Here is a 13,297-nt window from a genome sequence, read left to right on the forward strand (position 1 = left end):
TTATTCTAAGGCTGATCCCAGCTAAGTAAAATCCATGCTAGGCTGATCCCAGCATTTGAGTGTATTCTAGTCTGATCCCAACATAAATAGTGTATTCTCGGATGATCCTATCCTAAGTAAATTTATGCTAGACATATCCCCAATCAAGAGTGAAATTTGGGTTGATTACAGATTAATGGAATAGAGTTAGGCTGATACCAGCATGAAGAAAAGGGTTGATTTTTTTCCTATTTAAAACTGCACGAGAAATGTATTACATATGCATGACCTTTTATGTTATTAGCATAGCAATGAGTATTGGGGAAAAACCAAAAGGAATAAGATATTAAATTTTATCAAATGAAAAGTCCCAAGAGGACACCAGATTTGATGTGAAAGTCTATTTGGAAGGCATGGTGTCCAAAGAAGCACATAGCGCTAAATGTATGACCACAACTGTCCCTAAGTCAAATGAACTGATTAGGGTCAAGCACATGTAACACAGTGATAACCATTGTCCTAAGGGCTGAATCAAATAGCCCTCTATACCAATTGCAGTACAGTTGTGGCAGCTTATTTGCAGAAAGAATCACCAGCAAAGTTTTGTTCATCATAATCCATTAGTGCAATATTGGAACTTCAAGTCAGACAGAAAACTCTCCTTACTAAAAAACAAACACTTTATAATCCATGAAGAAAGAAGCATTGGCATCATGACCTCCTGCCAAAGCACCCGGCTGTCGCCGACTCAAATACTACACTCCCCCTTGTCACATGGAACATAACTACGCCAGCATCTTGTAATAGGAACTCTGGCTTTAATACTCTAAATGTTATTCTTTTTTAACCTATGAAATATACATGGTAGCCAGTCATTCACGGTTTCTTGACCACTGTTGCAGAATTGTCAGTTAACCAAAATTATTTCTTTGTTCACTGATTCCCCAATAACACAGCTGCGACTACACTTGGATACAGCTCAGAACCATTGATGCAGAATTGCTACTCACATGAAGAAAACAAATAGTGGCCCATGGCAGATTGATCCCAGTTTTACTATACACCTTATTATAAAATTCTACTGACCAGGTGTGATCCCAGTACAATCGCCACTTATGAGCTGAAATGACTGAGGGTGATCCTGAGGTCTTTACTGGGGTCATCCCAGTATGATCTCTACTTAAGAGCTGAAATGACCTGGATTAATCCCAAGGTCTATACTGGGGTGATCCCAGTGTAATCCCGACTTAAAGAGCTGAGCTGCTTCCATTGTAATGATGTAAGATGATCCCAAGGTATGTGCCGATTCCAATCTTACAACAACTCTTATTCTAATGTTCAAATAACCTGGCGTGGTCCTGAGATCTGGACTTGTGTGATCCCAGGATAATCCCTTTACTCTAGTTATGAGCTGATCCCAGAGGATCAACAGTGGGGAAGATCCCTGATCATGAAGTGTATTAAAACCAAGGTGAAATCAAGGCCTTTTTTAGAATGAGACCAATTCTCCAGTAAAGATAAGCTGGGTGTAGATGGTGAATCTAGGCGAACGAGTGTCAATTCGACATTATTGCTAATAGCGACCACACCTAATTCGGTCAGCCATTTTTTTTTTTTACGTCGGTGAAAGGTAAAACACTTATGGAAACTGGCTGTAGATGTAGATTTTCAGCGAACAAGAGGGTCTCCAAATCCAGTCAGCCATGTTGTTTATGTCATCGAAATGTGAAACACTGATGGTAAAATGTCACGGCCGGAATGCCAAGTGAAAACTAAAGAGATTAAAAACGTGTTAAGCATAAGATTGTTGTTGTCTAAACGATGTGAAAAACCATAAATCTCCAATCCATCACAAATTCATAAGATATAGTTGGATTACGAGACTCCAAAACCCAGTGTCTGCACCTTCGAAAAGCCAGATGCCACTGATCACATGCTACTGTCCATGATCATGTGATACTAAATATACACCATCTACTTTGGTTGGCTCTTTTGAATTCAGTTGCCAATGCTAACCAATAGGAAAGGTTATAATCATGCCCACCACATGTGATCCACAAACAAACCCACGAAGACAGAAAGTTAAAGAGCTAACAATACCATCTTGCATGAGACCCCGTCCACCTCCCAATTTCAAGGTACATCTTCAATAACCCTATAATAAGTGTTAGCTTACTACTAGACAATTATATTTCTGCATCACATTAGCCTGCCACACCACCAATACCTCCCTTAATTGTCATTATCATAACAAAGCCCATTATACAACTGGGATCATGTAATTACAATAAATTGAGATCACCAAATTGTACATACACTAAAATCAAGTAATTATCATGTTAGCCTAACACAGAACCCTTCTCATTCATGTGGATACCACTTTGAAACTTCACTTTTTCTTTGACTGCTCGAATACCAATATAGATTTTTTTAATTTATTTGATTCGTTCTTCCTATCAGCTATGTTAGAACTTTTCAATGGCAGCTTTGATATTCTTCTACTCACAATTGATTTGTCATGAAACAAACCAAAATTTACATTCAGGAAACTCTTTGATTTGATTGGTCTTTTATATTTTTATTTAGCGAGTGCTTTAGTTTATTCTAGCTTTTTCCCCCTTTTCTTTCTTCATATTGTTTCTAAACTACTGTTTGAGTATTTTGATCTTTTCTTCGTCTTTGTGCGGTATTTTTTATTATTACATGCCTTGTACTGTCTGTTGTACTTAGGTGGGTGTGGTATTCCTACTAGTGTGAGAGAGAACCTTTTTGATAAATTATGAAAACATAGTCCAGCCCAGTGACATTGAGAAAAAAACCCAACAAATTTTAACATGTGCAGCAACTTTGATATATTTTACATGTATGCCACATTTTGTGTAATTATTAAAAAATGTGAAAATTATTGTAGACTTTACCGATATTGATGATTGGATGTGTTGACAATAGATTTGTTATCAGATTTTAAAAGCATTTATACTGATAACACATAATTGATTTGTATCTGTAGATTTCATTTAATATTTTTCATATTAGTGGCAGTGAAAAAAAATGCAGCTTTTCGTTACATATAGAGCACCATCATTAACACCATAACGTCAAAATAAATCATTTGCCATACTGTAACATAACATTCAACAATGCCACAAAGCAACATCATGGAGCAGCAGTTCTTAACCTTTTTTTATGGCAACCCAGATTAGGTTTTTGAAGTGTTAGCCTCGACACCAGTCATATGCTAAAAAATCTTGGGTAAGAAGTTTAAAATTATGGTTGATCTTTAGGCAACCCACGTAAAAAAGCATGGTGACCCAGTATTGGATCACGACCATGGGTTAAGAACCACTGTCATAGAGTGAAGACCACAACAGGATGTGATAAATAAATCTCAAGCTCATGTTCATGTACTATGAAATTTATTAAACTGATGCAATACTATGAAATCACATTTATTCACAATGTACCAATATTTCTGACCCCATGTCATATTAGTGTAATGCAAAACATAGCAGTTACTTTTCTGCCTGTGACAGTGGCAAAATCTTCATCAACAGTTTGCTATGGCTTCTGTTCACGGTTTTAAGCAATGCTTTAATCACAGGCTGGGCTAGCAGGAACTGGTTTTCTTCTTGTGGAGTCGTTTGATTCCATCTTCAAAGTTAACTGATACCTCCGGGTTCATCAACAAATTAAAGTAACCACAAAAACGTCATTTAAAAAGTACACAAATTTAAATCTTCAAAAATGAATGAATCCATAATATTTTATACGACAAGCTGTGAGCAGCTCAAGGTATAAAACTTGTTTCGTAATTTTCATTTTTGATAGGTCTTCAATTTATCTACCCACCAGCTAAATTATGAAGAAAAATATCAGTTACAGAATGCAAAACATTTATTAGTTGAGTTAGATGTATCATCAGTATTTAGTGTATTTATTTTACATCGTATATCAAATTTAAATTTCCTAAAATATAAACTTTCATGAGATTAATTGTTTTCATACATGTGGATAATCATAATGAATTGATATTGACATGTATATTATTTTTATCAAGTTGTTACATTATAGAAGACTAGCATTACAATCTTTGTCATTCTGTGAAATTATTTTCATTGTTAGAAATGCCTTATCTTTTAAAATATTTTTTTATATTGTTTTCATTTATTTAGAATTTAGATGCATTTTAATATTTAAACAAGTCTTTACTTTCAAATTATACTTGGTACATTCTTTTGTTTTAAAATTTACTTTTTTTAAGCTTTTATATTAATTGATATTAATGTTATCAGTAGCTACATAATAACTAGGCAACATTTGAATCTTTTGTGCATAAAAATATAACAAGGGTCTTGCATTTTCTCATTTGAAAGAGAAGTTTCTTTTGTGACATTTCGTCATGAAGTTTCAACTTGAATTTATAAATGTTAATTGCAAGTTTAATCATACTAGATGTTCTGCTAAATTTCAGGGTGTTCAAAAATAATTGGGTTTATGTGAGATATTTATATATTTGAGATCAAGTCTGTGGATACAAATTCTATTTTTGACATAATTTGACTACTTCTAATTTTTATACATTTGCCATGGTTATGCTATAATTGATGTCAGTTGATTGGTCAATTACCATTACATTTTCTACACAGATGTACCTTTGCCAGACTTTGTGGATAGCATGCACATGGGTAATAGAAAATCTAGCGATAATGGCATCAAAAGGTCAAAGCTCAAGGTCGCTGCGAATTAAGAAAAATGTTCACCCACAATAATATAAGTTTCAGATCATATGCATCAACCAAACCTTGTGGACAGTTTGCACTTGGTTTAAGAAAGAAACCTGACAATTTTAAAGTCAAGGTCAAGAAGGACATAGTTTGCAGATAATAATATTATTTCAGGATCACAGACCAATACCAAATTTTGTGGAGTTGGTTAAAGACGTTGCCTATTGATTTTAGATTGAAAAGTTAGAGGTCAAGATCACTGACTGAAAGATGACATAATAACATTAGTTCTGCATTACCTATGTGGATTAAACGTGTCGCATAGATTGCACCTGCAGTATTTTAGAGTCAAAAGGTTACAGGTGAAGGTCACTCTAACTGAAAGAAGAGAAAGGGCATCTGCACAATAACATTAGTTTTACATGAAAGATCTGGAACAAACTGTAACCAAAAGAAGAAAAGATTGTTTCTGCACATTATTTTAAGTTTACCACCATGTACCTTCACCAGAATTTATGAATAATTTGTAAATTTGGTAAGAAAAATTTATTGCTCTTTTTTGGGGGTTGTGTGTCAAAAGGCAATACCTCATGGTCATTGACTGACGGAAGAAAAATGTCTTGCACAGTAACGTTAGTTCAAACTACATACTTTGACCAAAGTGTGTAGAGGGTTTGTATTTAAATTATGGAAATGCAATTTATTTGGAGGTCAAAAGTCAGAGTGATTGCGGCTCAGAGAAAAATGGATTATGCAAAACAACTTTTATTCTCGAGTAGTTTCCTTAACCAAACAAAATCGCTTAATGGTGTCTTTTTTGTTGTTGTTGTTGTTGTTGTTGTAGGGTTTAACGCCATTTTTCAGCACACGATAGGCTATGCATGGCGGCCAGTATTAATGGTGGAGGAAGAACCCGGGAAATCCCCAGAAAGAACCACCGACCCTCGAGAAGCTACTGGCAAGCTTTCTCGCATACCCAGATTGGCCGAATCCGAGACTCGAACCCACGCAGACAGAGGTGAGATGGCAGTGATCCGTAACGGAGCGCGCTTTAGACCACTCGGTCACTCGGAGCCCCCTTAATGGTGTCTCATTTGTACTAGATGAAAATGGTGTCTCATTTGTACTAGATGAAAATGGTGTCTCATTTGTGCTACATGAAAATGGTGCCTCATTTGTACTAGATGAAAATGCTGTCTCATTTGTACTAGATAAAAATGGTGTCTCAATTGTACTAGATGAAAATTCTGTCTCATTTTTACTAGATGAAAATGGTGTCTCATTTGTACTAGATGAAAATGGTGCATATCTTATATCCAATATATTTGCCAAAGTGGCTAATTTGACAGTAATATCACTCAAAAATAGAGATAGTTTCAACGTACGGCATTTACAATGAAGAAGAAAAAAAATGGTCTTCACTTTAAAGAAATTCTTTTCAGACAGAAGAACGTCAGTCCCTTTGAGGGACCCTTCTGCTTTTTTCTTTGCAGGTTCACAGTTGAACTTTTGTACCTCCTAGATTTATCAGAATGGAACTGAATGAAGTATTTATTGTACATCCTGTTTTGAATTTAGTGTGTGTATAAATACCATCTTATTATCTTATAGATATATCAAACTGCTCTGCAGGATCTTTACCGTTTTGTGTGATTGATAAGGGATTCTTTTCTTTTGTCTATATGTACAATATATTACGTTTTTTTTTTCGTTTTTTTTCAGACATGACAATTTTGCGATTATTTTAAAAGAGACAAAGAGCCTTATTTTCTACTCCTAGCAATATTTTTTTTAAATCTAGAATATGCTAAATTAATCTCCACTAAATAACAATATGAACCACTGGTCAAATGTCTTTTTTAACCCTCATCAAACGAGAAATGACGAGGAGCAAATCAACCAGTCAGACCATATAATTTATGTTCCATTTAAAGAAACATAAATGATAATAATACACTTGTGTCGACTTTATTCTAAGAAAATAAAAAAAATCCCGGCCCTCTCTATAGTTGGGTATGATTGGTTACTACTAAATGACAGGTCGAGGAGCATGCCGTGAATAGTCTTTCATATTGTCCATATAATTTGATAGGTTACAAGAGTCTCTAGAACTCTATTATACGTATCTATGACTTCGATTTATTTGTTGTTCAGTTTATGAACCATTGTCAAGACTTGAGTTCTGCCAAGAATGAGGAAAGATTTATTTCGAACAATCTGTAGTTTATGTTGTAATTTTACCTTACATTCTACGAATGTTGACTAACAAAGCATTCTGGGTCATAAACAAAGTAGAGTACTTTTCTGCATTTATATTAGCTGATAATACTTTTGTTACGATTGTTTTGTAACCTCGGTCTAAGACTACTACGTCGCTAAATTTTCTCCAGTGTTAAAACAAACCGCTGGGAACCATTAAATTTCCATTCAGGCCTACCTAGGTCAGCTGTCTCCTTTTGTCCCTGGGTAAGGCACTTAGCTCCCATTTCCTTGGTGTGATACAGCAAGTAATGTGTTTGAAATGCCATTAAATTTCATAAAAAGAAACAAATCAATAATAATAATAATAATAATAACAAAAGAAACGAATATAAACAAATGAAAACAACATCTAAAGAAAAACATAACAAACAAAAATCCCCATCTTATTTGATGTTTTCTTGTATGGAGATCATATAGTGTTACCCATATCTGTCCATCCCATATCGTTTCCGCCAGGAATTTTGCTTTGGCTCAAACACTGTTGGAGGACTGCATTGATTGAAAGCAAATTTAGTTTGAAGTTTTACATTAATAAGACTTACAGTGGAAGTGTACTCAGAAATAGCTCACCCCTTTGTTGAAAGCCGACATGAAAGGGAAGTGTACTCTGAAATAGATCACCCCTTTCTTGCAGGCTTTAAATTAAAGTGGAAATGTTCTCAGAAATAGATCACCTTTTTTTGCAGTTTTGAAATTAATGTGGAATTGTGCTCAGAAATAGATAACCGTTTTGTTGCATGATTTACATTAAAGTGGAAGTGCACTTAGAAATAGATCACCCATTTGTTGTACGTTTTACGACATCAGTAAAAAGTAACAACTTTTTTGTTGCCTTAAATAAATAGAAAGAACTAATAACTTGCAGAAACAAATACAGAATGCTTGTGTGTTATATTTGCCACTCTTAAAAGTGATTTTAAGTGCATTAGAAAGTTGCATACTGGTTTAAAAAGAGTGTTGCATTCAATCGTACGTGCCTGTTTGACATTAAAGGTATGTTGCTAAGCAATTAGATTAAAATAAATTGTTAATTTGTTTGCGTAACTGATTCATTTTCGAAATGCAACGAAACGTTAACAAAATAATCCGATCTGTGTCTTGTTAGGTCAGTTACATTAAATATACTTTCATCCGTGTCTCTGGAGACAAGTTGGAGTAGGTTTATTTTAGGCTATCCATGGGTTTTGTTTGGTTTTGAAAACCAGTTATTTAAAATATCCTTGCAGATTATTTTAAAATCAGGATGGCTCAAATGGACAAAAGTTAGTAACAGTAACAAAAAATAAGTCTGAACAGTCTGTTAACTAGGTCATAGTCCCGTTGAATCCTACGTAAATTTACGTCGAGTGTTCTACTACAAAGATGTCCATCATTTATTCTTACGTCGGAGGACAGGCAATAAGGGATGATAACTCTTCTAAATGATAGTGCGGTGCGCAAGAAATTATATTTTGAGACTCGTCAACACGGCTCAAAATTATTTTAAAAAATTCCCTAACCAAGAGGGATCAGCAAAATACAATTTGTACTGATCCTGCATTACAGATCCTGCTAATATCATACAAATGTCAATTTAGTTTCTAAGTCAGCATTTTGTATTTATTAACTCAAAATAATAACAAATATATTTCACAAACAAGACTCGCGAACGAAGTAACCCGCGCTCTTTCGTATTTCTCCGAATCTCTGCGCAGAAAGTTGATAGCATCAGAGCCTCCCCAGAGCCATACTTGAGCTATTTGTGTCAACTTTCACAGCATTTTATGCACTGTCTAAGTCTCTTCTCTCGACCTTATTTGCGATTGTGCACTCTTTTTTCATCATCTAATTTCTGATGTTTCGGTGGTACCTACACACTGCAAATACTTCCACATGTGTACAATTGTCACCGCAAAGCCAATGTATTTAAGGTTTATCAACAACAAAGTAAATATTAAAACATTTTTGATATAATTCGTGATCATTCACTGAGTCGGCGAAAATGACCTTGACCTACTGGCCAACACTAGCCCGAAACCCTATACTTTCTGTTATTATCAGAGATGAAATCAGTGCTTGAGGGCAGTACACCAGACTAGTGTCATGTGTAACAATAACTCTAATTTACTTGAGTGGATAAGTGGTTTAATACTTGTCCATTTGCGGCGTCGGCATTTACAGTACCTCTTCCAGAGCAAGATGTTGCTAGGTCCTCATTTAACACAATGAGCAGATATGTTAGTCATGTTAACGATTATGATTGCAACCAGCTGTACTTCTCATGCTCAAACATATATGTGACGGCTGGGTTTTAGTGGTCTGTCTGCAAAATCACTAACCGCGGGATAGCGGACTATCATCAATTTCGAAACCTGCATCAGTATAAAGCTGTATGCACATTTTTATTAAAATCCGCCAATCCTTGGTGAATCTCTGGAAACCAATATCTAAAGGACAGAGAGAGAGAGAGGACTATAACTTATATGAATGAAATCTCGCAAAGATAAAGTAAAACCAAAACTATTACCAGGTCTTTCCAATATTGTACATAAAGGAGAACACACACACACACACACACACACACACACACACACACACATATATATATATATATATATATATATATATATATATATATATATATATATATATATATATATATATATATATATATATATATATATAAACATATGGTGAATAGCAATCCTTTCAAGAGCACTGGATCAAGCAAGGGATCACGTGTGTCAGGGATTGATTAAGATAAATGATAAATGCAATAAACTGACAACGAACAGTGCGAAACTAGTTATCTAGCTAGCCTGAGCGCTTTCGACTCTTTAATGAGTTTTTTTCAAAGGCAAATACAAAACATAGACAAGACAAACAAATAAAACAGAAAAACGGTTATGTTTGCGAAACTTTACATGGCTGTTTCTACAGGAATTCAGCCTTTCAACTTTATTATGTTTTGTATTTGCCTTTGAAAAAGACTCATTAAGGAAAGATTCGAAAGCGCCCAGGCTAGCTAGATACGAGTTTCGTACTGTTCGTTGCCAATTTATTGCACACACACACACACACACACACACACACACACACACATATATATATATATATATATATATATATATATATATATATATATATATATATATATATATATATATATATATATATATATATATATATATATATATATATATATATATATTCTCTAAAGAAACCAAAAATATAGAGGATGGAAAGTCGGGCTGATAACACATCTCAATCATGTTATGGAATGCTGAAGTGAAGCCAATTAAAGATCTCATCATTATTGAGTGAGTTGCCAATTTAGGTTGAAATTCAACAGTTTATGGTAAAGCAGTGATGTGGAGAACAAGATTAGGATGATGGGCAATATGGAGGAGGGGGGGTAAGTCTGTAATCTTTAAATGTCTTGGAATTTTAAAAATTGAATTTGTTAGTTTATATTCAAGAAAGTAATGTACCATACTTGGTTGAAATGAAATAGTATTTGGTAAAATTATGCTAAGGAAACGAACGTGAGCATAGCGGGTAACCAAGATAAATAACTCCAGCATTTGTCATGGAATGGAAATCAAATTCCGTGACCCCATCTCATCAATATAAAGGCGAAAACAAGGTCATGAGAATGTGCAGTCGGGGGGTGGGGGTGGAGGGCATACCTCCTGTATAGAATGCCGTCGAACGGTGAACATCAAAGCAATTTAAGGTCTCCTCGATATAAAGTTGCATGCCACATTGTTGAAATTCAATCAATCTTGGTCAAGTCAAAGTCAGGAGAGTAGCAAATCAGGGATTTGTTCTCTACTAATTAATGTTGTGGAACTCTGGATATCAAACTAACTCAAGGACTATCCATTACAGAGCTGCACAACAAGTATGATAGTAATCCACGCTCCAACAAAATGTTAAGATGTGGAAATGAAAGAAAGAGGACAGCTAGCAAAGAAGGCTGGAAATTTAATTCATTCGAGGTCTCGACAATATAAAAGTATAACTAATTTCGTTATAAACTGGAATTTGCAAGTGGTTATCTAGCAGGAACCGAATTGCTGACAGGCGAATATAGACGAGCAAAAGTCACTTCGTTGATCTGGACCTTAGTAACAGTATTATAAAAGGGGGTGGGTAAGATGATTAAAGAACATAATATGGGAATACTAATTTAATGCTTCAAGTAAGTGTACAATACAAAGAGAAAAAAAATCTAATAAGTTTAAACATGGTAAGCATTATTGTTAATTAATTTTTACTGTGTACCTGACTTTCCTCATGATTGTAATTGAGGGTTGTGGATAGAGGTTTTGCATACCTGACTTCTTGTGTTTATTAGTGGGAAAAACAAGATATACACCAGATGTTAAGTTCAACTGTTACTGGAATTTTCCACAGAAATGATTCAGTTTTCCAGAATATTCTTTTGTGATGTAGGTTTAGTGGGGATGTATATAAACGGGACTTGGTAAACAATTAGTTTCTGTTTGATATCAGTCTTTGGGAATCTTAGAGCACATTTTGGAGTTGTGCTCAAATATAATTATAGAAGATTTATTTATGTAAAATATTCATTGTACTTATGAAGTGCTCATTGACTTTTTGAACTAAGACACTAATATGGTACTATTGAGAACTCATTTAAAGCCATTCTGGATTGCATCATTGCGGCACATCATGACATTCAAGACTATTTGATTCATTTGGAATTTTCTATACTTTTGGATTTGTGATAGAACATTCAGGATTTTGGGGAATTTATTTAACAATGCTGTGTCTCTTAAAATTTCACTTTGTAACTTTGACAAAAAATTGTTGACTTTATTAAGCTTGCTGGTTTCGCCTTTTTTAATTTTTTTACATAGTTAAAGACCATAGAGTTTTAACATTATCATTGAATTTTCATGTTGAAAATACTATGAAATTTGTTGTCTGGACTTGTATATCTGCTCGTATTACTATCATTCGTCACGATCCACACTATACAATAATTGTAACAGATTTTAATTTTGTATATGCCACATCATTTGCAGTAGCTAATTCCAGTTTGCTTTCACAATGAAAGCCGAGAATTTATATTGCACATCTCATCTGACTTGAAGACTTTTTTCATATCTAGGACTTTGTTAGAATAAATTCCGTTACACAGTAAAAGAAGAGATGGAAAAACTTGAGTTTGTTTTATGTTTTGATGTGCGAACTCATTAATTAGTCTCTGATATTGTATAACAATCACCAGTGTGAATTAAGTTATCAGCAAAGCATATCTTCTGTACCAATTTGAATTAAGACTTCGACAAAGCATATCTTCTGTATCAGTGTGAATTAAGACTTCGAGAAAACAAATCGTGTGTACCAGTGTGAATTAGAACTTCAACAATGCATATCATCTAGCCAGTGTTAGTTAAAACTTCAACAAAGTATATTTTCTGGCAGATATTTTGCATTTACGTTAGTCACTGAAAATTACTGTTTATTGGGTTGCAAGTTTTACACATAGCTTTATAGGCAATGCAGTCGAAAATGAGTATTTTACCCCATCCCTTTTTAGTTCTATTACGTAACACATCATCCAGCCTTATGTGATTAAGAATAAATTTCAGCCATATATAAGTAAGGAAATCCATTTAAAAATGCAGGTTCAAAACCAAGAAAAGAAGAACATGAAAAGTTATTGATTGCACTCTAAATAACTGTATACAGTTTAAACACGTTTAAACTACACACTATGCAGCACTTCTCCGCGTGATTTGTTTTCTAACTTCGCCATGAAGCTCACGCAAACTCAATGGGAACATTCCTATTTCCATCTAATTTTCACGGAAGAGGGCAAAAGTGTCCCAAATACTCAAAAATGTTGTTCTTAACCTGCGCGGTATTCAGTTTATGTCCGGATAGGTCTTGCCATCCTTTTGATATTCCTGAGCCACGATTTCATCGTTGAGAAGAAGGTAATTCATCATTTCTTTGCCCTCCACGTCACTATAAATTTGACCTCGATAGTCGTCAAATTCGAAAAACAAATCCACATCGTAACCTTTATCTGTTATGAAAGCCTGAAAGAATAATAATAATAATAATAATAATAATAATAATAACAGGATGAAAACCAACGAAAAGGGGGAAAGAAATAAAGCACAGTTCAACTAACAAAGAAATATATTAGAATGAAGGGCAATATCAGGAATGATCAAGAGTGACCTAGTTAGAGAGTCTAAAAGTACAAACAAAACAAAGTAATTAAAGTCCAAACAACAATGGATATACCGAAAGCTGAAAGGGGAAGTAAGAAAAAAGTAAAAGCTATTACCAATAAAAAGAAAACCACGCAT

The 13,297-nt window shown here is 34.4% G+C and overlaps 1 protein-coding gene across 1 annotated transcript in view; it reads right to left on the reverse strand.

Moving 5' to 3' along the window:
* Positions 1–11,121: 11,121 nt before the first annotated feature.
* Positions 11,122–13,297, reverse strand: part of LOC149798932 (uncharacterized) — a 35,820-nt gene continuing 33,644 nt past the window's right edge. The window contains exon 4 of the mRNA XM_089957006.1: positions 11,122–13,021. Coding sequence (XP_089813132.1) covers positions 12,845–13,021 — 177 coding nt within the window. The 3' untranslated portion in view covers positions 11,122–12,844. The remainder of the gene's footprint in view (positions 13,022–13,297) is intronic.

This window comes from Sinohyriopsis cumingii, chromosome 5 (assembly GCF_028554795.1).
Source record: "Sinohyriopsis cumingii isolate HCF-2022 chromosome 5, ASM2855479v2, whole genome shotgun sequence".
NCBI classification, from domain to species: Eukaryota; Metazoa; Mollusca; class Bivalvia; order Unionida; family Unionidae; genus Sinohyriopsis; species Sinohyriopsis cumingii.